At 46.4% G+C, this 27,189-nt stretch overlaps 1 protein-coding gene across 1 annotated transcript in view; it reads left to right on the forward strand.

The window, feature by feature from the left end:
* The first annotated feature begins 917 nt into the window (after positions 1-917).
* The window catches only part of HDAC7 (histone deacetylase 7), a 273,819-nt gene continuing 247,547 nt past the window's right edge, over positions 918-27,189 (forward strand). Inside the window, exon 1 of the mRNA XM_083352761.1 lies at positions 918-1,022. Within this exon, the coding sequence (XP_083208887.1) occupies positions 1,004-1,022 (19 nt within the window). The 5' untranslated portion in view covers positions 918-1,003. The remainder of the gene's footprint in view (positions 1,023-27,189) is intronic.

Raw genomic sequence — 27,189 nt, forward strand, 5'->3', positions numbered from 1 at the left:
CCCATACATCTTGACTGCCCCTTATGGAACATTTCACTCCCCACCCCCCCCCCACCATCTCCTCCCGCTTCCCTCCCCCTCCCCAAGCATAGACTGAGCGCATGTGTTTCATTAAGCTTAAACCCTCTCCAGTTCTACATACCAGATTGGTAACATTACGGTAACACATTGCTAACGCTTGACTCACAAGATCTTGGAAGGATGGAATCGAGGCGGTGGGGGGGTGGGGGTGGAAGGAGGGCGTCTAGGAGAAAAGCCGCTTAAATGCCCGATGCTCTCCCACTTGTTCCACCGCCCTACTTTTCCAAAGTAACGTTTCCAACCGTTCGTATTTATTTATTTTGTAACGGAGCGTCGGGGGGGGGGGGGAGAGGGAGGAAAGAGGCAGCGTTGTGAGGAGATTTCTCAACACAAAAGTTGGTCGGCGGGTGGGTGACACGGGCTTTGCGCGGGAGGGGTAAGGAAGGAAGGAGGGAGGGAGGGAGGGAGAGTCGGCCGTCCGCTGCCAAGGGAGGGAACCCCCAGCACCTTGGCTCCCTTTTCTGCCTCCTGCGGGACGTCTCCCTCCCTTTGCTCTCGCTGGCTCTTAAGCGGCAGCCCTCCGCCCCCTTGTTCCCAGGGTAGGCTCGGCTAGCTGGCAGGCTGCTCTTTCGAAGTTTGATAAAGCGTTTCCTTCTATTGTCATTCTGTACGGCCTCGGGGCCTTTCTTTCTCGTAGTAGCCCTTCCCCTCCTGCTTCCCCCACCACCACCGTACCACCATTCCGCTGTCTCTCTCTCTCTCTCTCTCTCTCTCACACACACACACACACATCCATTTTCACAGTCAGTCCGACTTGCGGCTTAAAAAAGCAACTGCCTTTTTTTTTCTTCTTCAATCGAAACACAAACACACACACACACACGCGCACGCAACAAACGCAGCCGAGGAGGCAAGGAGGAAGCCAGGGACTAGCGGCGAGCGATGAGACGCGCTCCTGGAGGATTCGCCTGAAGAACCCTGGATGAATGGGCGCAACCGCGGTGAGTTAAGGATCCCGCGCAGGTTGCGCGTTTGAGCCGAAAGCGGCGAAGCTCGGGCGCAGCCGCTCCTTCTTTTTTTAAAAAAGGCCTGTGTCTCTCTGTGTGTGTGTGCGTGTGTGTGCGCGCACGCGTGTCTCTCTGCGTGTCATTGGGGGCGATCGCTCTTGGGTTTTCTTTGCGGCTTCCTCGTTTTCTCCCCGGCCGCGAACAGGCGCACGCAAAAGGATCGGCGGTGGAAGCCGCTCGCTTAGCGCGGCTTGCCGCTAGGCGCTCTTCCGAGGCGTGCGGAGGGAAAGCAGCGTGCGCTCGGGTGGTTGGGTTCCCTCCGGCCGTTCCTCTCGCTGGGGCGGCGGCGGGAGGGGGGTCGTTTCCCTCCTGCCGATCCCGTCGCTGTGTGCCCAGTTGACGGCCAGTTATCCAGGGAGGTTTCTGGGCTTAATCCCGCCCCCTCTGGGATTGCTTAAAGCGTCAGTGCTCGGCCGGTAGGTCCCTGCTGCAGAATTGAGGAGTACCCGGAGGGCTGCCACAGGAAAGAAAGGACCGTTTAGCTCACGGTTCCGCTTCCGTTTCACCAACGCTTCTCGAAGTGCCTCTTGCTTTCACCTGAGATGAAAGCAGTGGCACGGCCGGAGAGTCCGTCTCTTTGAGCTTCCGTGCCTCAGTGGAACAATCTGCTAAATAGGTGCTGGTTTTTTTTACACACACACACACACACAGACACACACACAGACACACACACACTTTTTTCCTTACTGGCCCTGGGGACGCATTTACACACTCACTCTCTCTCTCTCTCTCTCTCTCTCTCTCTCGACACACACACACACACACTTTTCCTTACTGGCCCAATCTCGAGAGGCGCTGGGGACACACACACACACACACACACACACACACACACACACACACACACACTTTTCCTTACTGGCCCAATCTCGAGAGGCTCTGGGGACACACACACACACACACACACACTTTTCCTTACTGGCCCAATCTCGAGAGGCTCTGGGGACACACACACACACACCTTTTCCTTACTGGCCCAATCTCGAGAGGCGCTGAGGACACACACACACACACACACACACACACACACACACACACTTTTCCTTACTGGCCCAATTTCGAGAGGCGCTGGGGACACACACACACACACACACACACACACACACACACACTTTTCCTTACTGGCCCAATTTCGAGAGGCGCTGGGGAGCTGGATGGACGGCCCTTTGCGAGATAAGGGCAATCAGAGGTGGAATTCGTAAAACGGGCTCTCGAGAAGAAACCTTTTAGCAGAGAACCTCAGGCTGAAGGCAAGAAGTCCCTAACTTCTGAAGGTGACTAGTAAGTGCCTTGTATGCTTACTCAGAAGCAAACCCACTGCACTCAGTGGGGTTTTCCCCAGAGGTAGCATGTCTAAGATTGCAAGGGGGGGGGGGTGCACATTTATAGCCAGGTTGGGTGGACTCAAGACTGTGCTTTGTTTTTGCAGCAAAATTGGCTCTGTTTTGGCATTTCTTCCTCCTCCTCCAAGCAAGGTCATAAATATGACCTCCTTTCCTCAAGAAGTTTAAAGACTTATTGGCACCAGTAAGCTAACCTATATCTGCTGCTGGGGACCAGTGGATAACTTGCATTCTTTTGATTGTGTTGCTTGAAGAAAAGCTTTGGGCTTTGAGGTTTTAAAAATTCAGTTGGTAAAAGAGGTTCTAAGTTAGATTGAGAGGGTCAGAAGTCTGGTTCTTTGGCTACCATGTAAAAAGCACTGCTCTATATGCAAGTGAAAAAGGAAGGCATCCTTTGTTTACATTTTGGTGAAAATAAGGGGGGGTTGGACTGGTTAAAACAATTAAGTTTCCGTTGCATTGGCTGCTGAGCCCAATTTTTTCCTGTGTACAGGAGCTGTAAGAATCATGGCAGAACTGAAATACATGTTAGTTGTGCAAATTCAGACATTGGGAAGGGGGAAAAATGTATGAATGCTAAGTTCTGAAACTTTTACACATTTCACTTTTTAAAATTAAGCTTGAGAAGTTTTTAAATCAAATATTAACGAGTTGATTGTGGGTTATCTTGACATGGAACATACGTGCTTGTATTTGTTATTAATCTAAAAATTCTAATCAACTGTTCGATGAATGCAGATTTCTTCCTTTGTGTTTTTTTAAATGTTTACTGAGACTTTTTCCTCAATATATTTCCCTCCTGATGGTGCATATATACTACACAGGGTAATAATAAATGACCAATCCTACAGTCTGCACTTACAGACTACTTAATAATTGATCTTTGAAACCTTTCAATATCAGACTTTCCTAAAAAATAAAAAAGAGGCACCTTCCATGGGTGATGAGATTACACTCCCCAACATTCCCAGCTAACATGCATCTTCCTCCTCCTCCTCCTCATAATAATAATAATAACAACAATAATAATAATAAGTTGGAAGGGACCTTGGAGGCCATCTAGTCCAACTCCCTGCTCAGGCAGGAAACCCTATACCATTTCAGGCAAATGGCTGTCCAGTCTCTTCTTAAAAACTTCCAGTGTTGGAGCATTCACCGCTTCTAGAGGCAGGTTGTTCCACTGTTTAATTGTTCTCACTGTCAGGAAGTTTCTCCTTAGTTCTAGGTTGCTTCTCTCCTTGACTAGTTTCCATCCATTGCTGCTTGTCCTGCCTTCAGGCGCTTTGGAGAATAGCTTGACTCCCTCTTCTTTGTGGCAGCCCCTGAGATATTGGAACGCTGCTATCATGTCACCCCTCGTCCTTCTCTTCATTAAATTAGACATACCCAATTCCAGCAACCGTTCTCTATATGTTTTAGCCTCCAGTCCCCCAATCATGAAGATGGATAGTTTTGCAAAATCATCTGGAAGAAATAAGTGACACATTCACCCTTAGCAACAGATAATCCTGGCACACACATTCACATGCCCATATGCAAGTTGCTCACTGTGTCTTCCGAATGGTCAGTTTCCCCTCTCTGCACTATTCTAAATCACTTTGGTTGAATACTAAAGGAGGTGGAAAGGCAGATCAGTTTTCAGTAGAGACAGTTTGGGGGGGGGGAAATGGACCCATGCCCATGGAAGATAATTAGACCTTCTAGCACACATAGAAAGTAAGTCTATAAATATTTTGTCCCCCAGAATATAGTTCATGTGTGTGTGCAGTCCCTGTCATCCATAGCATGTATTCTGCCAATTCTGTTTTACCTGAACCCTATCTTCTTGCACATGGATGCCATCTAGCCCCAACTATGGAATTGCACCAGGTATGGATAGGTTTGCAGCTGTGCACATTTTATAAAAGTCTTTTGAAAACCTGGGCTGCATATATGTACTTTGAAGTTTTGCTTAATCCACTATAGGGCAAACTTTGCATACCTGATCAAAAGTAAGTTGCACTGGATTCAGCAGGAGGTCCATCAAGGTGTAGGATTGTAATCTGCCTCTGCATGCTCCTCTGAACTGGACTGTATGTGTGTGTATAAATGGACTGGACTGAATGTGTGTGTATAACTGGACTGAATGTGTGTGTATAACTGGACTGAATGTGTGTGTATAAATGCAAATGTACACATGTGTACACAAAACTGAGCAGGATTGAGCTAAACTATGGGGAGCATTTTGCATCATTTTTTGTTTTAAGAATGTCATATGCTGCCCCTCAAACGAAATGTTTTTACAGGGTGGTGTGCAGTCAATATCAAGCATTCATTTTAAATCTAAAATGTCTAAAAATTCTAAATGAAAACCAGTTAAAGTAAATTAAGGATTAATAATAAAAAATAATATAGTCATATAGTAAAACCATTAATTTGTCAAGATGAACCAGAAGGCCCTTGCCGTAAAAATCAAGAAGGAAAAATATTGTCTGATTGGGTTAGCTTGTTTGTAGGCTAAGAGAAAACGCAGCAAACTTAATACAACTTGATGGAGGAAGTCAGCTGTGGATGCCCCTCTTCCAGACAGCTTGTCTTCCTTCAGGCACCAAATGAATAAGAATTAAGTTGGGTTTAAAGATGGATGAGCTGCAAGCAACAAACAAGTTTGCTTGAGATTCCAGCAATTTAGCAAATTCGGGGGTAGAAGTGAGATCAGCTTGTGGAAAGGAAACAGGACGAAAAGAGAATGGTGTTTACTTCTCTCTTGGCTGTGTGTTTCCTGGTGGGCTCCAGAAAGGCTTGATCTTGTTGTGTTCCTCAAAAGGAGCAGACAGAACTGCTTACAAGGGGAAGCATGCTACAAAGAAAGCAAAATTCAGAAAAAAGGAACTTTGGTTATGGACACAGTCTTCTCTTTCCTCTATAAATAGATTGTATGGTTTAGCTGAGAACAAACAAAACAAATGCTACTTACAATATACACAATGTACTTTCTTACTGCTGTTTGGTAGTGGATGCTTGGTGTAAAAGTGTTCTTAGCATAGGAAAGAAAGTGGGGGCAAAGAGGAAGCTACAGTCTTTTAGGACATCCACTGAAGCTGCTTTCCCAAGCTTGTGCCACTCCTCCAGATGTTCTATAATCCTCTTTCCAGATGAAAACCCTACAATGTTGCTCAATAATTCTAGGTAGGGCTGGGAAGGAGACTTCCTTGAAACCATAGTGAGCTGCTTAATACTGATAAAATGGAGTTTTAGAGACTGAAGGGAACAGGGCTGCCTTGGTCTAAGTCAGACATGTCAAACAGAAGGCCCGAGGGCTGGATGCGGCCCGCGAAGTGGTTTCATACGGCCCACAAAGCCATCCTGGAAACAGTCCTGGAAACGGCCCCCATTGCCTTGGCCCTGGCCCAGAGACTCTCCTTCTGCCAGAGACCCTCAGATCTGTCCCACTCCTGCCCAGGCCCCCATAGGCACCCTTGATGCGAACGATGTAGAGCTGGCCATGCCCACCCAGTAGGCCATACGCACTTTAGCCACGCCCACCCAGTAGGCCACGCCCACCCTGGCCACACCCACCCGGCCCCCTGAGGGCAACCGCAGTGCTGATGCGGCCCTCAATGAAATTGAGTTTGACACCCCTGGTCTAAGTCCATTTCTTATGCTTCTGCAGAGTGGTTGATAAAATCAAAAACTAGTTAAGTAGGTGAGTGAACTTCTAAAGACACTATGGATAGCATTCCAAATTCTGTTCAGATAAGCTGCTCCTGCTGATTCAACAATGGGTTTCTTCTAAATATGTACAGAACATCTACGAGGCTGGGGCAGAATCCAGAAACATATTTCTTTGTGTATAGCTTTTTTCTCTACGTGGTCTGACAAGCTGTTCATCAACATCCTGATTACCTGGTCTTGTCCGAACATGAACATGTCTTTCTCATCAGTGTCTCTCCTCTCCCTTTTTTGTGTGCAGCCTAAGAGGTATTCCTGCTTCCCCATCCCATACAAGCCAGTGGCTTTGTTTTTTGGAGGACAGCAATTAAGCATCTTTCCATTCATCCATCTATCTGAGTCTGATAATGATTGAGTCCAATGAAGGTTTTAAGTAGAAAAAGCGAAGGCACCCTACTAGGCTGAGCTGGTTGGGTGCAGCATTGATATAATTCATACTCTGAAGCATCTTTGGCCTTCTAACCCAAAGAGTTTGCTCAGGCTTAGTATAGCTAGCCTGTGCAGAGCTGAATTTCTAGTGGTTTGGCCAAACCACAGCTTTTGTGTTAACATTTACAATTTGATCTGGAGAGATCTTGAAAGATATTGCCTGACTGGCTAGGCCATGAAGGCGCACCTTTATTCAGCCTAAGAGCCACACTGGCTTTTCTATGGCAACTGCTTCTTTAACCCTGGACGATGGATCCCAAACCTCATGGAAGCAATCACTTTAACCCTTTCTAAGTAAAATTAATCATAATTGAGTTAGTCCCGTAAGGATTTAAAAATTCTTTCCTATGACTTGAATGTTCAATTTATCTTGCTGAAAGTTTGTATACATCAACTATTATATTTTGCAAAGATTCATTATTCAGTTTAAAATGCTGAATAATGCTGGTCTTGGCCTGAAATAAAATACATTTGAATATTGGCAAATCCAAAACCTAAGGTTGTGTGTGTGTGTGATTGTGTGTGTATGAGAGAGAGAGAGAGAGAGGGAGGGAGGGAGAGAGAGAGAGAGACTTGTCAATTTCTTTTATCAATTTGAAACTGTAAAAACAAGAAAGATACAGCTGTTTTCTCTAACAGTAGAGGGCACAATGTTACTAAGGTCAAAACATAAAATAATGTAATTTGACATTACATTTCATTTGTATGTATTCAGAACAATTAATATACGATTGCTGTCACTAATAATCCCTTTCTGTTACATTTGGGAGAGATTCTGGAGGAAACGCCAGAGAATTCAGGAGCTATATGTAGCCTTGACTTCAAGTAGTGACTCCCTGGTTTTAAAACACACTTATTTGTTAGCAGAACACTTGAGAAGCCACCCTGTCAATTCAAAATAAGGAAAAGTGTTTTGGTATGTTAAAGACATGCAGATTGGTAGTAGAAGAATTTTCTGTGAACTTTATCCATGTGAAGAAGTGAAATCTAAGCCATGAAAGATCAAGTCTTAGCATACCAATTGGTCTTTAAAATGCCATATTTTTTTATCGTCTTTTACAGCAGCAGGGCAACAGGGCCACCCCTCTGGAGGCTGTTCCCCCTTAAGTATCCAGCTCTTTAATCTACACTCCTATCTCAGCCCTTCCAGCTGCTTGATTACTTCTCCTGCTCCTCTCTGAACTTCCGTCAATTTATGTGCCTGTTGATAAGATGGTGCCCAGCGCCAAATATTTATTCCAGCCATGCTCTGTGTTAGGATGGAAACCCAAACTACAGGAAATGCTGACATTCCAAAACCCTGTTATTGAGAACTGAATGGAGACATATGAGAATCTCATAAGTGAAGTGTCAAAAGGCCTTTGATGGGGGTTGGTCACAATGGAAGAACCTCTCTTGACTCTCTCTTTTTTTTAGTATTTAAACAATTATTTGCAAAATAATGAGGTCTGAGCAAAATTCTTCTTGACTTTTAAAATAGAAAAGCAGGCAAACGTATCGGAATCGCCCAGTGCCATTTAACTCTGTAGAATCTGGTGAGTCTTTATCAGAAGCATAAGTGTATATTAATAAGACACTTTTTAAAAATGTCTTCAGATAAGTTCCCTAAAGTCACAGTGATTTCATCTGAGGCAAAAGATACAGCTGTCTGAAGAGCGTCAGCTGACAGTCACTGAGCCAGCCCCAACTTCCATGGAGAATTATTCAGTTACCCAGTCACGACCCCAGAGGCAAAAAGTGAATGGTAGCTTCTGAATTCTGGTCTTGGTAGAAGAAAATATTCCTCACAGCTTAAATTCTGTAGTTTTGATGGTTACCTTTGTAAGCATTATTTGATAAGATTTTTAAAGATCACTGTTGCTTGTAAAGGAGTAAAAATGTTAGCAATAGGCTTGGTAGATTGCAACTAACCATGTATTTGCTCAATGCTCAACCCCCTCATGGCTTACTGGATCTAAGTGCTCAGCTGGATCCAGAAGATTATTAATCCCTCTTTGTAAAAGGATTTGTTTCACCTTGGTTGAAGGATGTATAATGAAACCACTCCCCAAAAGTAACAACTGGATTCATTTGGCCAGAAATTCTATTCCTGAAATTCTGTCCCTGGGCAAGGTGTTTTAAGGAGGCGATAACAGATGAAGGATTGCAGTCTATCATGTTGGGGTTAAATTGATTTCTTAAATCTACTTAGAGGTCTGGTTTTGGTATAGAAGTTTGTGATCGCTCTGTAAGATAAACTCATCCAGGAAACCATTTGCGAAGTTTGCTAACTTTTCTGAACTTCTCGGTAGCTTTCGGGGTTATGTCTGTAATTCTGGCATTTTTCTGAAATGTGTGACCGAGCTAAGCGTAGGCGGAACAGATTGTAATTCCATTCATACCTACCTGGCTGTCTCCAAAAGGTGGCACTGGATGACTTCTACCCAATCCTGGTGTTGACATTGTGAGGATCTTCAGTATTTTTCCTGATTTCCCCATACTTTCCTATATCTGTGTGAAGCTGCTGATTGAGATTCAGAGATGGGGAGGAACGTGCTATCAATATGCTGATGACACAAAACTCTATCTCTCTTTTTCATCAAATGTAGGTAAGGGAGTGGAAGTGCTGCTTAATCAGTGCCCGGGTGTGGTACTGGACTGGATAAGGGCCAGTAACCTGAAGCTCAGTCCTGACAAAACAGAGGTAATGGTTAATTTGTGCAGGTAAGCACCTGGCTGAGCTACAAAAGAGCCAGTTTGGTCAAGTGATTAAGGCACCAGGCTAGAAAGTGGGAGACCATGAGTTCAAGTCCGGCCTTAGCTATGAAAGCCAGACAGCTGGGTGACTGGGCCAGTCACTCTCCCTCAGCCCAGTCCACCTAACAGGGTTGTTGTTGTTGTGGGGAAAATAGGAGGAGGAAAGTGTAAAGTGTAAACTCAAATAACCTTGAGTTATTTGTAAAAATAAAATAAAAGCAGGACACAAATAAATAAATTCCAGTACAGTGTTTGTGGGGCTGCTCTCGAAGACAGTCCAGAAATGTCACCACTGATTAGAACCATTGTTGCAATCTTCACTGGCTTCTCAGTTCATAATCTGTTCTTCTGTAGGTTTGAAATATTCCTAAATCCTAAAATCATTACCAGAAGCTAATCCTGGTTGCCTTCCTGGACTGAAATATGGGAAGGGGCTGTCTTTAAATTGCCTTTTTGTTGGTCGCACTTTAGATTTGGAAAACCCCATCCTAACGAGGCGTTCCTAGAATCTGCATAGGATCAGATTTCTCCTGATTCTTTTTCTAGGCAAACCCTTTAAAATCCCCAATAATTTAATACGTCATTAGGCTACCGTGGATCTTTCCAAGCAAATCTACTTTTGTAGTCTGGTTTTTTTAAAAATTGTTTGGTGCCTTATATTTTAATGACTGAAACAAAGAAGCAATCCCCAAAGTTTGAGAGTCTTTGTATCATCCAAGTACCCATCAAAATCAACAAAGTGTTTGAAACGAATGTGCTGAAAGGAAATAATGTGTGGTTCAAGTCCCAAATCAGGTAAGTCCCACAGAGCTGCCACAAGATCTGCTCTACTACTACAGGAAGTCCTCAACTTACAGCCATTCATTTAGTGGCCTTTCGAAGTTACAGCGGCAGTGGAAAAAAGTGACTTATGACCGGTTCTTACACTTAACAACCATTGCAGCATTCCCCAGGGTTACAGGATCAAAATCCGGGTGGTTGTCCACTGGCATATATTTATTTATTTATTTTACTTAGAAGATTTGTACTGCCACCTGCTCGCACGTGGCAACTCAAGGCGGCTTACATAAATAAAAAAAACACCCTATAAAAAAATTAAAATAACGAGGAAAAATAAAACAATATAATAACCCCCACCCCAGCGACAACGCACATTAAACAAGCCATTTGCTGGGCTCTATCCCACTCTGGGTTATGACAGTTGCACTGTCCCATGGTCATGTGATCACCATTTGTGACCTTCCCAGCTGGCTTCTGACAAGCAAAGTCGATAGGGGAATCCAGATTCCCTTAACACAGGGGTAGGCTCTTTTATGACTCGTGGACTTCAACTCCCAGAATTACCTGAGCTAGCCATGCTGAGGAGAAAGGGAGAGGTTTCCATGCTGAGCCGTACTGGCTCAGGAATTCTGGGAGTTGAAGTCCACGAGTCATAAAAGAGCCCAGGTTGCCTACCCCTGCCTTAATGGCTACATGATTCATTTAACTCCCGCAGTGATTCGCTTGACAGGTATGGCAAATTGGTTGTAAAATTAAAGTCTTTAAGTCAAGGGTTACCCGTAGCTCTAGAGGAAAACGTGAGCTGTGACCATTCACCTCTCTTCAGCCCAAGTGGGGAGCTATGCTGTATAGCTCCCCATAGTATAATTAGAACTCTGGGCAGCATATACAAAATGGTAAAACTGAGCCCCAAAAAACCTGACAATAAAATAAAAATAAAAATAAAAACTGTATAAAAATTCCTGGTACCCCGGGGCAGCACTTTCCCACAGATCTGCATACTGTTTTAATGGGCTCCAGACTCTTCCTACCTCAGGGCCTGTGAGCAGAGCTAGCTCTCCAAGGCCTTCCGGAAGGCAAGGAGGGTGGGGGTCTGCCAGACCTTTGGGGAAAGGGTATCCCAAAGGGCAGGGGTGGCAGCTACAGAGAAGTTGCTGACCAAGGTGCTGTTTCTTTTGGCTTTCGGCTTGCACTCCCCGTCCCATGGGCTCGCTATGGCATTGTTTGCTGGACAATGCAGTTTTCTAATGAGACAAAAAAGGGGAAAAGGTTGAGATTTGCAATTTTAAAACTAGATTCTCTATCAGCCAGATGAGATGCCTCTGTGTCTCCAATGGTTATCTTTACACCTTTGTTACACCTTTGCTCCGTGAGCTGCATTGGCTGCCAGTTGTCTTCCCGGTGAGGTTCAAGGTTTTGGTAATGGTTTTTAAAGCCCTACATGGCATGGGTCCGGAGTACCTCAGGGACCACCTGCTGCCGGCGTCAACTTCCCTCCGCCCTGTGCGTTCCCACAGAGAGGGCCTCCTCAGGGTGCCACCGGTCAGAGAATGTCGGCTGGTGGCCCCCAGGGGGAGGTCCTTCTCTGTGGGCGCTCCGGCTTTATGGAATCAGCTGCCGGTTGAGCTCCAGATGGCACCTGACCTTCACTCCTTCCGACGCGACTTGAAGACCTACCTGTTTGAACAGGCCGGCCTGGCCTGATGGGGGATGCATTGGGGTTTTTATTGGGGATTTTTTACATTTTTTTTTACTGTTTTTAGTTTGGGCTTGTATTTAATTCTCTTTTTAATTTTTGTAATTTGTATTTTTATATATGCCCTGTTCACCGCCCTGAGTCCTTCGGGAGAAGGGCGGTATACAAATATAATAAACTTAAACTTAAACTTAAACTTTATCTTGAGGCTCACTGGCTAGACTGCTGCTCCAATCACCAAGTCCATCAACTTATTTTTTTAAAAAAAAACATGGGCAAAATCAGAAATTTGCTTGACCTGTGATCATTCTGAGTGAGTTCAAGCTGATAACCGCCAGACTTCATAAATGACAGTTTGCGCTAGGATATGAATTGTCCGTTGTAAAATCCTGTTGTGTCAGACATACTCTGTCTGATAAAGGGAAGATACTGTATCTGATAAAGGGGAGATATTCCCATATGATATGTAAATCTCTTTTTGCCCTGATTAAAATGCGTGTGACCACTTAGTGGGGGAAGGCAAAAGCATGTTTTTATTATTATTATTGTTGGAGGTGGGGGTTAATGGAAAAGGTGAGCTTTGTGTGTGTGTGTGTGGGGGCTTTTAATAGCTGATGGAATGCATGCATTTTGTATTTGGACATCAGCACCCAAACCTTTGGGTAAGAAGCAGATATGCAGATACGGGAGGAAAAAGTGTGTAGGAAGAGAACAGCTACGTGAGAAATACATTTAGCAGAATGTTCGGAAAATCTACTGTAGAGCCATCAGTGACTTTTCACATATTTTTGAAAAACAACCTTGAAGGTGATAATAAAGATAATACTGCTGAATCACCAGAACTATTGAAAGGCACAATTCCTCTCCTCCTTCCGACGAATTCATGCTTTTAAAATCTAACGAATTAAAGTAAGACACTTGATAGGTAAAAAGATGGATATGAACCCCCTTTTTAAAACTTGTATCAGGTAGGATACAAGTGACTCAACTGACTTAGCCAAACGGGCCAGCCCAGTAGCAACACTGGGAGTTACGATTTCTCAGGGCAGAAATGGCGAACAAGACAATAGCGAATTACACTGGGTAAAAATGTAAAACAGATCATCTGTTAACCATGGAAAAAGCGGGGCATCACATTCAAATGGCAGAAGGCGTAACATTGGACTGCGTCCTTGGTTTAGTGGATGGCAGTCATCTGATTTATGTGTCCTCAGTCTGGTGTGCATTAAAGATTTTTAACATGCTGAATAGCTTCTCCCATGTTTTAATGCGGCAACAAGAGCTTGACAGCCAGTAGTGAAGAATGCTGGGAGTTGAAGTTCATCAGTAACTAAGAAGGTCAGCCCTAGTCCATCATATTCCTGTGCCAGAATTGTTGTGCATTGTCCCCTCATGGGTAAATCTGCTTTAGAAACCTGTCCCTTGAGTCAGAGAAGAAGACAAACAGCTGCAGTCTAGATCTCCTAAGAAGAGACTGGACAGCCATTTGTCTGAAATGGTATAAGGTTTCCTGCCTGAGCAGGGGGTTGGACTAGATGACCTCCAAGGTCCCTTCCAACTTTATTATTATTATTATTATTATTATTATTATTATTATTATTATTATTATTATTAAGTGTCATCAATAAAACGTAATCATGGGTGCGCGAATAAATCACAAGGAGTGGGATTTGCACAAAAATTGGGCAGGGGGGAATATAAATTAAGGATATCCCAAAACATTTTTTTCTGAAAGACAGAGTATTTGTAAACAAGAAACTACCCTTTGCAATATTCCTGCTCTGTTTTTTTTTTTGCTTTTTTTTCTCCCCTAAAAAAAGTGCAACTATAATTTGAAAGAGAAGCAGCAGCATTTCTAAAAACAAGACAGTCAGTGTCCAAATTTGGATTTTTCAGGAGGAAATCATGTGTTTCGACACATTTTTTTCTCTCTTTGTTTTTCAAAAATGTAAAGTTAATTGCTCAACTTGGGCATTGCACAAAATAGCGACTTTACTGTTGCTATTTATACATTTTACTAGTGGGCTTCTGATCCCCTTATTCTGCTTTACTTATAATTTATACTACTTGAATGCAGAAATTTTCTCATTATTTTCAAAGAAGGGTAGCGCTCTCCTTTTGTATCATCAAGTATTAGCATGGAAACAACTAATTCGGAAGCCTGTTGCCCACACTGTGGGTAAAAGGACTAGCGGGGTTTTATATGAAATAGGGCTGACAATCTGCTGAGGAGATTAATTAGAGAGCAGTTATTGTATCATTAATAGCTATACTGAACATAAACTTACTATGTTGACTATGTTATAGAGCAGGGTTTTTCAACCTTTTCACCCAATGTACCACTTTTAGGATATGGCAACATCCGAGTACCACCAGTCACCTAGCAAGGTGTCAGAAACTTGATGACCAAAAAAAGGAAAAAAGTGATAAAGTACAGGTAGTCCTCGACTTACAACAGTTTGCTTAGTGACTGTTCAAAGTTACAATAGCACTGAAAAAAGTGCCCCCCAAGCCACAGCCGAGCAAGACACCTGTCTTCCCACCTGGCGGCACTCTTTCTCCTGTCCAAGGTTTTCATTGTTGTGAGCATTTCTGTTGAGGATTGGCAGCGGGCGGGGGGAAGGTTGTTTGGTTTTTATTCCCCCCGTCTGCTGGGTGGTTGCAGCAGGTTTTGGTCACTTCACATGACTCTGGGACACTGTGACTGTCATAAATATAAATCAGTTGCCAAGCATCTGAATGTAAATCACAAGATGCTGCAACATTCCAGCTGATCGGTGCTTCTTCTGGGCTCACAAGCGCCAGGATCAGCACCAAGCTCCAGCTGGAGCCTGGCGCTGATCCTGGCGCTTCCGCTGAGCCCTGACAGTCCTGCAGCTCCAGCTGTCCCTCGCTCAGGCTTGTGCGGTGCTGCCACCGGTTCAGCTCATTCCCCTCCCCTGCTACCACTTTTCTAGGATGGTTGCGTACCACCTGCAAGGTGCCAATGTACAACAGGTGGTACTCGTACCACTGGTTGAAAAGCCCTGTTATAGAGAAAGGGGAAAAAGAGATTGCTGCTAACATGACTGTAGAAGTTCTGGGTGCTGAAGAAGTTTGGAAATCAGAGCATATGGTTGTGTTGCACTTTCCCTATGTTTTTGTAAATATATTACCAGAAAGGGACTGGATTAGGACAGTAAGTGAAGAAGCAGGGAGGAGGAGGAGGAGGAGGAGGAGGAGGAGGAGGAGGAGGAGGAGGAGGAGGAGGAGGATAGTGACTGCCATCCACTCAAATCCACAGAGAACATTTAAAAGTGTATGCCTAAAATGATGCCAAAAGTGGATGTATAGCTGAGAAGAGGTTGGAAATGCACCACTGATAAGAATATTATGAATATATTTAGCAATAAGCCTGAGTTTGCTGCCACTCATTGCATAAAATGTCCCTAGTGTCCTCTAATTGACACGGCCAAGTTTTGATTCACCATGGGGTGCGTGAATGAGTTATGAGGATTTCATTGGCATTCAGGACAAGACTCCACTTCTTTTACTCTCTTTTCCCAACAATTAGGCAACCAAGCAACCAAATTGCTGGGGATTTTTGTTGTTGTTGTTGTTGTCAACATTGTTGATTTCAGTTTCCCAGTAACATTACGTAATAAATGATGGCAAAGTAATCAAATAAATCTTATTTGGTGTGATCCTTTCAGATCTGCATCCTTCATCTCTCGGCCCATGGCTTGCTATTTAAACTTGCCTTGCTTAGAGCACTTTTTGTTTTTGTAAAGACAGGGCATCAGAAGCCTCACTAAGCATATGGTTGCAGATTATGAAGTGAGCTTAACATGTGTGCACTATTCTATTTCTAACTCTGCCTGTTTCCTAATTTAGAGTTAGGAAGAGGCTTATAGAGAACGGTGGCAGTTTCCTTGTTGTCTCAGTCAAAACAGCAGCTGGCTTTTTTCTGCTTGATGAAACCTTTGATCTCCTCCTTCAGCATCTTCTGGCACCCACCATGCCCTCTGCATTGATTAGTTATTGTCCCTTGCTGCTTTTCATCCTCTTCTGCCCTTCATCATAGTTCTTTGGCTTGCACCCAGCAGCTCTCTTGATGAGTTTAAATACACAGCTTAGTCAGTGGTGGGATTCAGCTGGTTCGCACCACTTCGGCAGAACCGGTAGCTAAATTTTTGTTGCCCAGGCCCAAAATGGACTTCCAGAAGCAGCATCCACACAGAGAACTGGTTGTTCACATATTTGAATCCCACCACTGTGCTTAGTGCAAGTTTGTTCACCAACTCACATTGCTCTTTCTTGAAAGAAGTAACCCATCTTCAATAGCCATTTGAACCTATGCCGTTTTAGTTGCCAGTCTGGATATATTTGAAGTCAGCAGAAAAATATAAGCTTGTTCCAATGACTTTCTGCAAAGCATGTTGCTGTTACTTGTAAATCAGATTTGTTGAGAAATATCAACCAGTGCAACCCTCCAAAAATTGGAAGCATTGAAGTCTTTGAATGGGTCTTATAAATTTCTTAGAAGTCTAGCACGTTAACAAGAAATCCAGTCATCCAATAGATCCTCACATCCTTAGTTTTGATATGGGAGAACATTCCTCAACCAACTGCCTCTGCCAGCCTAGAAATCCTAGTTTGTGTAGTATAATATGACCATGTTTGTGGAAAAAATGAGCTTTGGTTGTTCTTGTGGCATGCTGGCCAATAAGTTCCAAAACTGAACATTGCTATCCTTACCATTAACTGGGAATACTGCATGTGATATGGGTGCAATTTAGGCTGGCAAGCTAGCTGATTCCTTCTCTATTTTACCAAGAAGATTTGATTGATCACAATTATGACAGGCAGTAGAAATCTGCAATTGTGGGTCCATCTGGTGATTTCCATAGCATATGGAGCATTGTGGTTTGGAATGTGAGGAGTAAATGATAAAGACTATGAATTAACAGATGAAATGAAAGCAAAATAAATATGATGATGGTGTGTTAAACTAAGAGAAAAGGGAAGAATGTAAGAGATCTGAATGAAATTTTTGTGGAGTAGATGATTACATGTAGGACAATAATACTAATACAAAGTAATTTATTTAATCTATATGCCACCTGATTTCCAGAGACCCTGAATGAAGGTATAAGCTAAATTATGAATGAAAAGGCTCAATTTATGTCAAAATAAAAAGTGGTATCAACTAAGTTATTGTGAATGTAGATGAAACTAGGAATTCATAGATTGATGATAGCTATATGTAATGCACCAGTGAATGGAAATAGAACCAGGAAAGTCTTTGGGAATAAATTGTAGAACTTTCTAAATTATTACAATTGAAATGAAAAAAAAAATATTGTGTTAGATGAAATGACTAGATGGGTTGAACACAATGAGTACATAAGAACAAATGGTATAGCTGCCTTAAAGATCCTAGAATGAATGTGAATGGTGACTATTGAGTAAGCATGTACGTAGAGTAAAATCTGTGTGATTAAAGCATAGGTCCCTTCATTGATATATTTAGAAAAGCAATAAAGTAAAAGATGATGGAATTGATTAGTTAGTATGAAAAAGCAAGAAAATAAGTGCAGAATAAGAATGTTAAAATATGGAAGAGACCATTATTTTCTCAAGTCAAGAATGGATCTTGGGGAAAACAGACATAGAAGGAAACGGAAGTAGTGAAAAAGGCTAGAATGAACAGAAGGATTGCAAAGAAAAGTTTGACCCTTTTATGAAAAAGTATTAGGTGATAGATTACTCTCCCAATATAACATATTGAATATGTACATAAGGAAAGAGAATATGGAAGCTGCTTGGAACAAAGTATAAATAGTCTTATAGAAGTGGTTGAAGTTAAGTTAATGGGAAGTTTGAAAAATGTATGAAACAGAAGTATGAAAGTCTGAAGAATGATTGCTGCAAGAAGTGAGAATGAGAAAATGATATTGTAATAATGGCTACATAGAAAAAATAACAGCTTTGGAAAATAATATATTACGATTGGTGGCGGATTATCAGTGAGCAGTTAGAATCTGCCTAATTTTGTATATAGCATTACAGAATTTGGCCTCATTCAGAGAAACTATTTGTACTGATCTGATAACAGTAGTTGCACATAAAACAGATCAGTATTTCCCAGACGTTTTATTAGGTGAGGTGTTACAAATTGAGTCCATGAGACTTTATAGAAGATGCAGTATAGCAGGATGTGAGCTGTAGTTTCAACAATTGCAAGTTATACATCGAAAGGGAAAAACTAAACCAAGTAGATAAATTTGTGTACCTTAGTAGAAGGTTTACTAAAGATGGAGAAGTGTTAAGTCTTAACCATTACTAACGATGGTAGTAGTAGCATATGCCTTTTGCAAGGAATGACGGCATGTAAAAAAAGAAGAAGCAAAAATGTCTTTTTATAAGAGCATTCTTTTGCCCACTGTGGGACTAAAAGTTGGATACCGTATGTTTAAAAAGGTAAAGGTTCCCCCGCACATGTGTGCTAGTTGTTTCCAACTCTAGGGGCCGGTGCTCATCTCTGTTTCAAAGCTGAAGAGCCAGGGCTTGTCCGAGGACGTCTCCGTGGTAATGTGGCCGGCATGACTAGATGCCAAAGGCGCACGGAATGCTGTTACCTTCCCACCGGAGTGGTCCCTATTTTTCTACTTGCATTTTTACGTGCTTTCGAACTGCTAGGTTGGCAGAAGCTGGGACGAGTAACAGGCGCTCACTCTGTTACGCGGCACTCGGGATTCGACCCGCCAAACTGCCGACCTTCTGATCGACAGGCTCAGCATCCTAACCCACTGAGCCACCTCGTCCCTTCTGGATATGTTTAGAGGAACATAAAAAGCAACTACAGTGCCAATGAACCTGTATGTTTGTGTGATAAAGCAAGAAGAAAGAGAGTCAAGGATGAATAAAGGATGAATGAATGTGACTTGAATACAAGTGACCAGTATGACACCAGTAGATTGAGGTGGTCATATAGTGAGATTGAATGAAGATCAAATTTCAAAACATTTAGAAAAAAAAGGAATAGGTCACAAGGGGAAGACTGAGTAAGTTGTGATTGGGTAGAGCTGACAGAATTCTGAAAAAGGAAAGGTGAGAACGAAGAACAAAACGGAGAACAAATGAAGCCGTGTATGGGTGTGGTTGAAATAAGGGTGGTTCACAAAGACAGAATGGTATGGAGAGATGTAGCACATGGCGTTGGTGGGAATTAGATGTGGCTATATTTCCTTTTCTTTTTCTTATCTCCTCCTGACTTTCTTTACTTTCCTATTTTTACTCTCTCTCTGAAGTTTGTGTAATATTATTAACTCCAAAAAAGGGAGGGTGATGGGTATGTCCAGTGTACGGCAGATTAAGATTAGCTGGAGGAATATTTATCCTTTTTGTTAAAAAATAAGGCTGTTCACTCAGAACAGCATTGGAAGCTATATTAGACCAAGTTGTTCTTCTGCTGAGCCTGGCAGAGAAGGGGTTTCAGCAATTACTTTCTGCTTGTTTATCTAGCTAGAAGTCACATAGGTGGACCCTCAGACCTTCTACTTTATATATATATATATATATATATATATATATATATATATATATATATATATACATATATATATATATATATATATATATATATATACCGTATATACTTGAGTATAAGCCGAATTTTTCAGCCCACTTTTTGGGCTGAAAAATTCCACTTCGGCTTATACTCCAGTCAACAAAAAAAACTTACCGAGGACTTGTGCGCGGCCGAGGCTTTGGTGCTTCCGGGATCGCCCGCACCTCTCCCAAGCCACCGCCGTCCGAGACCTGCCGAAGTTTGGGGAGGTTTGGGGAGGTGCGCGCGCACCTCCCCAAACTCCGCCCCTTGCCTGCCTGCTTCTTTCCGCAGCGGAAAGAAGCAGGCAGGCAGGGCGCGGAGGAACGGAGACTTGCCGACGTTTGGGGAGGTTTGGGCGTCTCCCCAAACCTCGGCAGGTCTCCGTTCCTCCGCGCAGACCTGCCGACGTTTGGGGAGGTTTGGGCGCCTCCCCAAACCTCCCCAAACCTCGGCAGGTCTCCGTTCCTGTTTGGGGAGGTTTGGGCGCCTCCCCAAACCTCCCCAAACCTCGGCAGGTCTCCGTTCCTCCGCGCAGACCTGCCGACCTTTGGGGAGGTTTGGGCGCCTCCCCAAACGTCCCCAAACCTCGGCAGGTCTCCGTTCCTGTTTGGGGAGCTTTGGGCGCCTCCCCAAACCTCCCCAAACCTCGGCAGGTCTCCGTTCCTCCGCGCAGACCTGCCGACCTTTGGGGAGGTTTGGGCGCCTCCCCAAACCTCGGCAGGTCTCCGTTCCTGTTTGGGGAGGTTTGGGCGCCTCCCCAAACCTCCCCAAACCTCGGCAGGTCTCCGTTCCTCCGCGCAGACCTGCCGACCTTTGGGGAGGTTTGGGCGCCTCCCCAAACGTCCCCAAACCTCGGCAGGTCTCCGTTCCTGTTTGGGGAGGTTTGGGCGCCTCCCCAAACGTCCCCAAACCTCGGCAGGTCTCCGTTCCTCCGCGCAGACCTGCCGACCTTTGGGGAGGTTTGGGCGCCTCCCCAAACGTCCCCAAACCTCGGCAGGTCTCCGTTCCTGTTTGGGGAGGTTTGGGCGCCTCCCCAAACGTCCCCAAACCTCGGCAGGTCTCCGTTCCAGTTTGGGGAGGTTTGGGCGCCTCCCCAAACCTCCCCAAACCTCGGCAGGTCTACGTTCCTCCGTGCAGACCTGCCGACCTTTGGGGAGGTTTGGGCGCCTCCCCAAACGTCCCCAAACCTCGGCAGGTCTCCGTTCCTGTTTGGGGAGGTTTGGGCGCCTCCCCAAACCTCCCCAAACCTCGGCAGGTCTCCGTTCCTCCGCGCAGACCTGCCGACGTTTGGGGAGGTTTGGGCGCCTCCCCAAACCTCCCCAAACCTCGGCAGGTCTCCGTTCCTGTTTGGGGAGGTTTGGGCGCCTCCCCAAACCTCGGCAGGTCTCCGTTCCTCCGCGCAGACCTGCCGACCTTTGGGGAGGTTTGGGCGCCTCCCCAAACGTCCCCAAACCTCGGCAGGTCTCCGTTCCTGTTTGGGGAGGTTTGGGCGCCTCCCCAAACGTCCCCAAACCTCGGCAGGTCTCCGTTCCTGTTTGGGGAGGTTTGGGCGCCTCCCCAAACCTCCCCAAACCTCGGCAGGTCTCCGTTCCTCCGCGCAGACCTGCCGACCTTTGGGGAGGTTTGGGCGCCTCCCCAAACGTCCCCAAACCTCGGCAGGTCTCCGTTCCTCCGCGCAGACCTGCCGACCTTTGGGGAGGTTTGGGCGCCTCCCCAAACGTCCCCAAACCTCGGCAGGTCTCCGTTCCTGTTTGGGGAGGTTTGGGCGCCTCCCCAAACGTCCCCAAACCTCGGCAGGTCTCCGTTCCTCCGCGCAGACCTGCCGACCTTTGGGGAGGTTTGGGCGCCTCCCCAAACCTCCCCAAACCTCGGCAGGTCTCCGTTCTTCCTGCCGACCTTTGGGGAGGTTTGGGCGCCTCCCCAAACCTCCCCAAACCTCGGCAGGTCTCCGTTCTTCCTGCCGACCTTTGGGGAGGTTTGGGCGCCTCCCCAAACCTCCCCAAACCTCGGCAGGTCTGCGCGGAGGAACGGAGACCTGCCGAGGTTTGGGGAGGTTTGGGGAGGCGCCCAAACCTCCCCAAACAGGAACGGAGACCTGCCGAGGTTTGGGGACGTTTGGGGAGGCGCCCAAACCTCCCCAAAGGTCGGCAGGTCTGCGCGGAGGAACGGAGACCTGCCGAGGTTTGGGGACGTTTGGGGAGGCGCCCAAACCTCCCCAAACAGGAACGGAGACCTGCCGAGGTTTGGGGACGTTTGGGGAGGCGCCCAAACCTCCCCAAAGGTCGGCAGGTCTGCGCGGAGGAACGGAGACCTGCCGAGGTTTGGGGAGGTTTGGGGAGGCGCCCAAACCTCCCCAAACAGGAACGGAGACCTGCCGAGGTTTGGGGAGGTTTGGGGAGGCGCCCAAACCTCCCCAAAGGTCGGCAGGTCTGCGCGGAGGAACGGAGACCTGCCGAGGTTTGGGGAGGTTTGGGGAGGCGCCCAAAGCTCCCCAAACAGGAATGGAGACCTGCCGAGGTTTGGGGACGTTTGGGGAGGCGCCCAAACCTCCCCAAAGGTCGGCAGGTCTGCGCGGAGGAACGGAGACCTGCCGAGGTTTGGGGACGTTTGGGGAGGCGCCCAAACCTCCCCAAACGTCGGCAGGTCTGCGCGGAGGAACGGAGACCTGCCGAGGTTTGGGGAGGTTTGGGGAGGCGCCCAAACCTCCCCAAACAGGAACGGAGACCTGCCGAGGTTTGGGGACGTTTGGGGAGGCGCCCAAACCTCCCCAAAGGTCGGCAGGTCTGCGCGGAGGAACGGAGACCTGCCGAGGTTTGGGGACGTTTGGGGAGGCGCCCAAACCTCCCCAAACAGGAACGGAGACCTGCCAAGGTTTGGGGACGTTTGGGGAGGCGCCCAAACCTCCCCAAAGGTCGGCAGGTCTGCGCGGAGGAACGGAGACCTGCCGAGGTTTGGGGACGTTTGGGGAGGCGCCCAAACCTCCCCAAACAGGAACGGAGACCTGCCGAGGTTTGGGGACGTTTGGGGAGGCGCCCAAACCTCCCCAAAGGTCGGCAGGTCTGCGCGGAGGAACGGAGACCTGCCGAGGTTTGGGGAGGTTTGGGGAGGCGCCCAAACCTCCCCAAACAGGAACGGAGACCTGCCGAGGTTTGGGGAGGTTTGGGGAGGCGCCCAAACCTCCCCAAAGGTCGGCAGGTCTGCGCGGAGGAACGGAGACCTGCCGAGGTTTGGGGAGGCTTGGGGAGGCGCCCAAACCTCCCCAAACAGGAACGGAGACCTGCCGAGGTTTGGGGACGTTTGGGGAGGCGCCCAAACCTCCCCAAAGGTCGGCAGGTCTGCGCGGAGGAACGGAGACCTGCCGAGGTTTGGGGACGTTTGGGGAGGCGCCCAAACCTCCCCAAACAGGGACGGAGACCTGCCGAGGTTTGGGGAGGTTTGGGGAGGCGCCCAAACCTCCCCAAAGGTCGGCAGGTCTGCGCGGAGGAACGGAGACCTGCCGAGGTTTGGGGACGTTTGGGGAGGCGCCCAAACCTCCCCAAACAGGAACGGAGACCTGCCGAGGTTTGGGGAGGTTTGGGGAGGCGCCCAAACCTCCCCAAAGGTCGGCAGGTCTGCGCGGAGGAACGGAGACCTGCCGAGGTTTGGGGAGGTTTGGGGAGGCGCCCAAAGCTCCCCAAACAGGAACGGAGACCTGCCGAGGTTTGGGGACGTTTGGGGAGGCGCCCAAACCTCCCCAAAGGTCGGCAGGTCTGCGCGGAGGAACGGAGACCTGCCGAGGTTTGGGGACGTTTGGGGAGGCGCCCAAACCTCCCCAAACAGGAACGGAGACCTGCCGAGGTTTGGGGACGTTTGGGGAGGCGCCCAAACCTCCCCAAAGGTCGGCAGGTCTGCGCGGAGGAACGGAGACCTGCCGAGGTTTGGGGAGGTTTGGGGAGGCGCCCAAACCTCCCCAAACAGGAACGGAGACCTGCCGAGGTTTGGGGAGGTTTGGGGAGGCGCCCAAACCTCCCCAAAGGTCGGCAGGTCTGCGCGGAGGAACGGAGACCTGCAGAGGTTTGGGGAGGTTTGGGGAGGCGCCCAAACCTCCCCAAACAGGAACGGAGACCTGCCGAGGTTTGGGGACGTTTGGGGAGGCGCCCAAACCTCCCCAAAGGTCGGCAGGTCTGCGCGGAGGAACGGAGACCTGCCGAGGTTTGGGGAGGTTTGGGGAGGCGCCCAAACCTCCCCAAAGGTCGGCAGGAGGAACGGAGACCTGCCGAGGTTTGGGGAGGTTTGGGGAGGCGCCCAAACCTCCCCAAAGGTCGGCAGGAGGAACGGAGACCTGCCGACGAGCCGCGGCTACACAGGGTATTCCTGTGTATTCAGGCTTGCAAAATGGCGGATCGAGCCTCTGCTGGCGGCAGAGGCTTGCAGAACGGCGGATCGGCTTATACTCGAGTCAATAACTTTTTCCAGTTTTTGGGGGTGAAATTGGGGGTCTCGGCTTATACTCGAGTCGGCTTATACTCAAGTATATACGGTATATATGGATCCTTGGTTTTTCGGGTTTTTCCCCGCGTAGAATTAAAGGTGTAGGCGCAACGTTTCGATGGAATCCCATCCATCATCATCAGGCTTCTGTTTCCTTCTTCTGGGAGAAGCATGTGGCTGTTTGTTCCTCTTTTTTAAACTGCCAGAGGGGGTGTGTTCTGTGGAGGTGTGCTCTGATTGGGTAGGGGACCAAGTGTGTTCTGATTGGGTGGGAGTGTGTTTTGAATGGTGGGGGTGTTCTGATTGGGTGGGGGTGTGTTCTGAGTGGATGGGCTGGTCTCAGCTGTCAGCTCCAGACCTGAGCTGGTGAGTTGTGCTGCTTTTGTTCGGCTTCGTGTTTGTGGTGGTGCCATGTTTTTATAGTGGGTGTCAGTTTGCTTATTGTGTGGTTTGGAGGGGTTTAAAGTGGCTGATGTTGCAGCTGTAGTTAGGTTTCTGTTTTGTGGTTGTGTGTCTTTATCGTTGTGGGTTCGGATTTGCTTTTTGAATGGTTGTGTGGTGGTGATGTCATGTGATGTTATCATGAGTTTGGGTCTGGTATCATTCTTGGTGGTTGGGCTTCGTCTGTCAATCAAGGCGGGTTTCCAAATGGCTGGTAGACGAGAGGTATCATCTCGTTTATTCATGCTGTGGGGGCGTTTTTCTATCTCAATGGCTTCTCTGATTATTCTGTTGTTAAAATGTTCAATTTTGGCAATAGTTTTGGTTTTTTTAAAATCAATTTCATGTCCCGTGGCTTCAAAGTGTTGGACCAGGGATGAAGTTTGTTCTCCCTTTCTGAGTGAGTTTTTGTGCTCTTCAATGCGTGCACTTATTCTTCTGTTGGTCTGTCCGATGTATGTGGTGGGGCAGGTGGTGCATGGGATTTCGTATACTCCTTGGTTTTCTAACCCAATTATGTCCTTGGGGTTTCTTAGGATGGTGGATATTTTTCTGTCTGTGTAGAATGCTGTTTTGATGTTGTGTTTTTGGAGGACCTTGCTGATTCTGTCTGTGGTCCCTTTTAAGTATGGGAGGAGGGCTTTGCCATTTTCTTGTTCTCTGTCTTGGGTTTTTGTGGGTGTCTCTCTTCGGATTAAGTTGGTAATCGTATTTCTTTGGAATCCATTGGCTGTTAGTACATTAGTGAGAGTGTGTAGTTCGGTTTTTAGGTGTTGTTCGTCAGCTAGGTGTTTTGTTCTGGAGATGAGTGTCTTGGCTACGGAGTTGATCTGTGCTGGGTGGTGGTGTGAGAGTGCGTTCAGATAGCGGTTTGTGTGTGTTTTTTTATGGTAGATAGTGTGTCCTAGGGAGCCGTTGGATTTCTTGTAGACTAAGACATCAAGGAAGGGAAGTTGATTGTTAGCTTCTGTTTCCATGGTGAATTGTATTTTGGGGTGTAGGCTATTGAGGTGTATGAGGAAGTCATCCAGTTTTTCTTTGCCGTGTGGCCAGATTACGAAGGTGTCATCTACGTATCTGAGCCAGAGTTTGGGTTTGTGGTTGGATTTTTCTAGAGCGAGGGTTTCAAAGTGTTCCATGTAGAGGTTTGCGATGACAGGTGAGAGGGGTGATCCCATGGGTGCTCCTTCCATTTGTTTGTATCTTTGTCCATTGTAGATGAAGTATGTGTTAGATAGGCAGTGGTTGGTCAGATCTAGGATGTGTTTTGGGGGGTTGTATTTATTTAGGATAGCTGTCAAGGCTTCTTTGATTGGCACTTGGGTGAAGAGGGATACGACATCGAAGCTCACAAGTAGGTCCCAGGGCTGTAAGTTTAGTTTACTTATGATCTCTATGAATTGGAATGAATCTTGTACGTGTGAGGTGATGGAATTTGCGTAAGGCTGTAGTTGTTTGGCAAGAAATTTGGCTAGATTTTGTAGAGGTGAGCCTATGGAGCTGACTATGGGTCTGAGTGGAGTTCCTTCTTTGTGTATCTTGGGCAGACCATAGAGCTTAGGACATCTGGATGATTTTTCTCTGGGAATGATTGTTTTCTGGATCTCTTCACTGATGGGGGTGGCTTTTATTTTTGATTTTGTGGTTTTTTCCAGGTAGGTGGTGGGATCTGTCTTGAGGAGTTTGTATGTGGAGTCTCGGAGTAGGTTGGATAATTTGGTATGGTAGTCAGATGAGTTCATTACCACCGTGGCGTTGCCTTTGTCTGCTGGCAGAATGATTATGCTGGTGTCATTTTTTAGGTTAAGTAGTGCTGTCTGTTCCTCTTTGGGTAAGTTGCTTTTGGGTGGTTTGCTGCACCAGCAAACCACCCAAAAGCAACTTACCCAAAGAGGAACAGACAGCACTACTTAACCTAAAAAATGACACCAGCATAATCATTCTGCCAGCAGACAAAGGCAACGCCACGGTGGTAATGAACTCATCTGACTACCATACCAAATTATCCAACCTACTCCGAGACTCCACATACAAACTCCTCAAGACAGATCCCACCACCTACCTGGAAAAAACCACAAAATCAAAAATAAAAGCCACCCCCATCAGTGAAGAGATCCAGAAAACAATCATTCCCAGAGAAAAATCATCCAGATGTCCTAAGCTCTATGGTCTGCCCAAGATACACAAAGAAGGAACTCCACTCAGACCCATAGTCAGCTCCATAGGCTCACCTCTACAAAATCTAGCCAAATTTCTTGCCAAACAACTACAGCCTTACGCAAATTCCATCACCTCACACGTACAAGATTCATTCCAATTCATAGAGATCATAAGTAAACTAAACTTACAGCCCTGGGACCTACTTGTGAGCTTCGATGTCGTATCCCTCTTCACCCAAGTGCCAATCAAAGAAGCCTTGACAGCTATCCTAAATAAATACAACCCCCCAAAACACATCCTAGATCTGACCAACCACTGCCTATCTAACACATACTTCATCTACAATGGACAAAGATACAAACAAATGGAAGGAGCACCCATGGGATCACCCCTCTCACCTGTCATCGCAAACCTCTACATGGAACACTTTGAAACCCTCGCTCTAGAAAAATCCAACCACAAACCCAAACTCTGGCTCAGATACGTAGATGACACCTTCGTAATCTGGCCACACGGCAAAGAAAAACTGGATGACTTCCTCATACACCTCAATAGCCTACACCCCAAAATACAATTCACCATGGAAACAGAAGCTAACAATCAACTTCCCTTCCTTGATGTCTTAGTCTACAAGAAATCCAACGGCTCCCTAGGACACACTATCTACCATAAAAAAACACACACAAACCGCTATCTGAACGCACTCTCACACCACCACCCAGCACAGATCAACTCCGTAGC

The sequence above is a fragment of the Vipera ursinii genome, assembly GCF_947247035.1.
Source record: "Vipera ursinii genome assembly, chromosome: 2".
Taxonomy (NCBI): Eukaryota; Metazoa; Chordata; class Lepidosauria; order Squamata; family Viperidae; genus Vipera; species Vipera ursinii.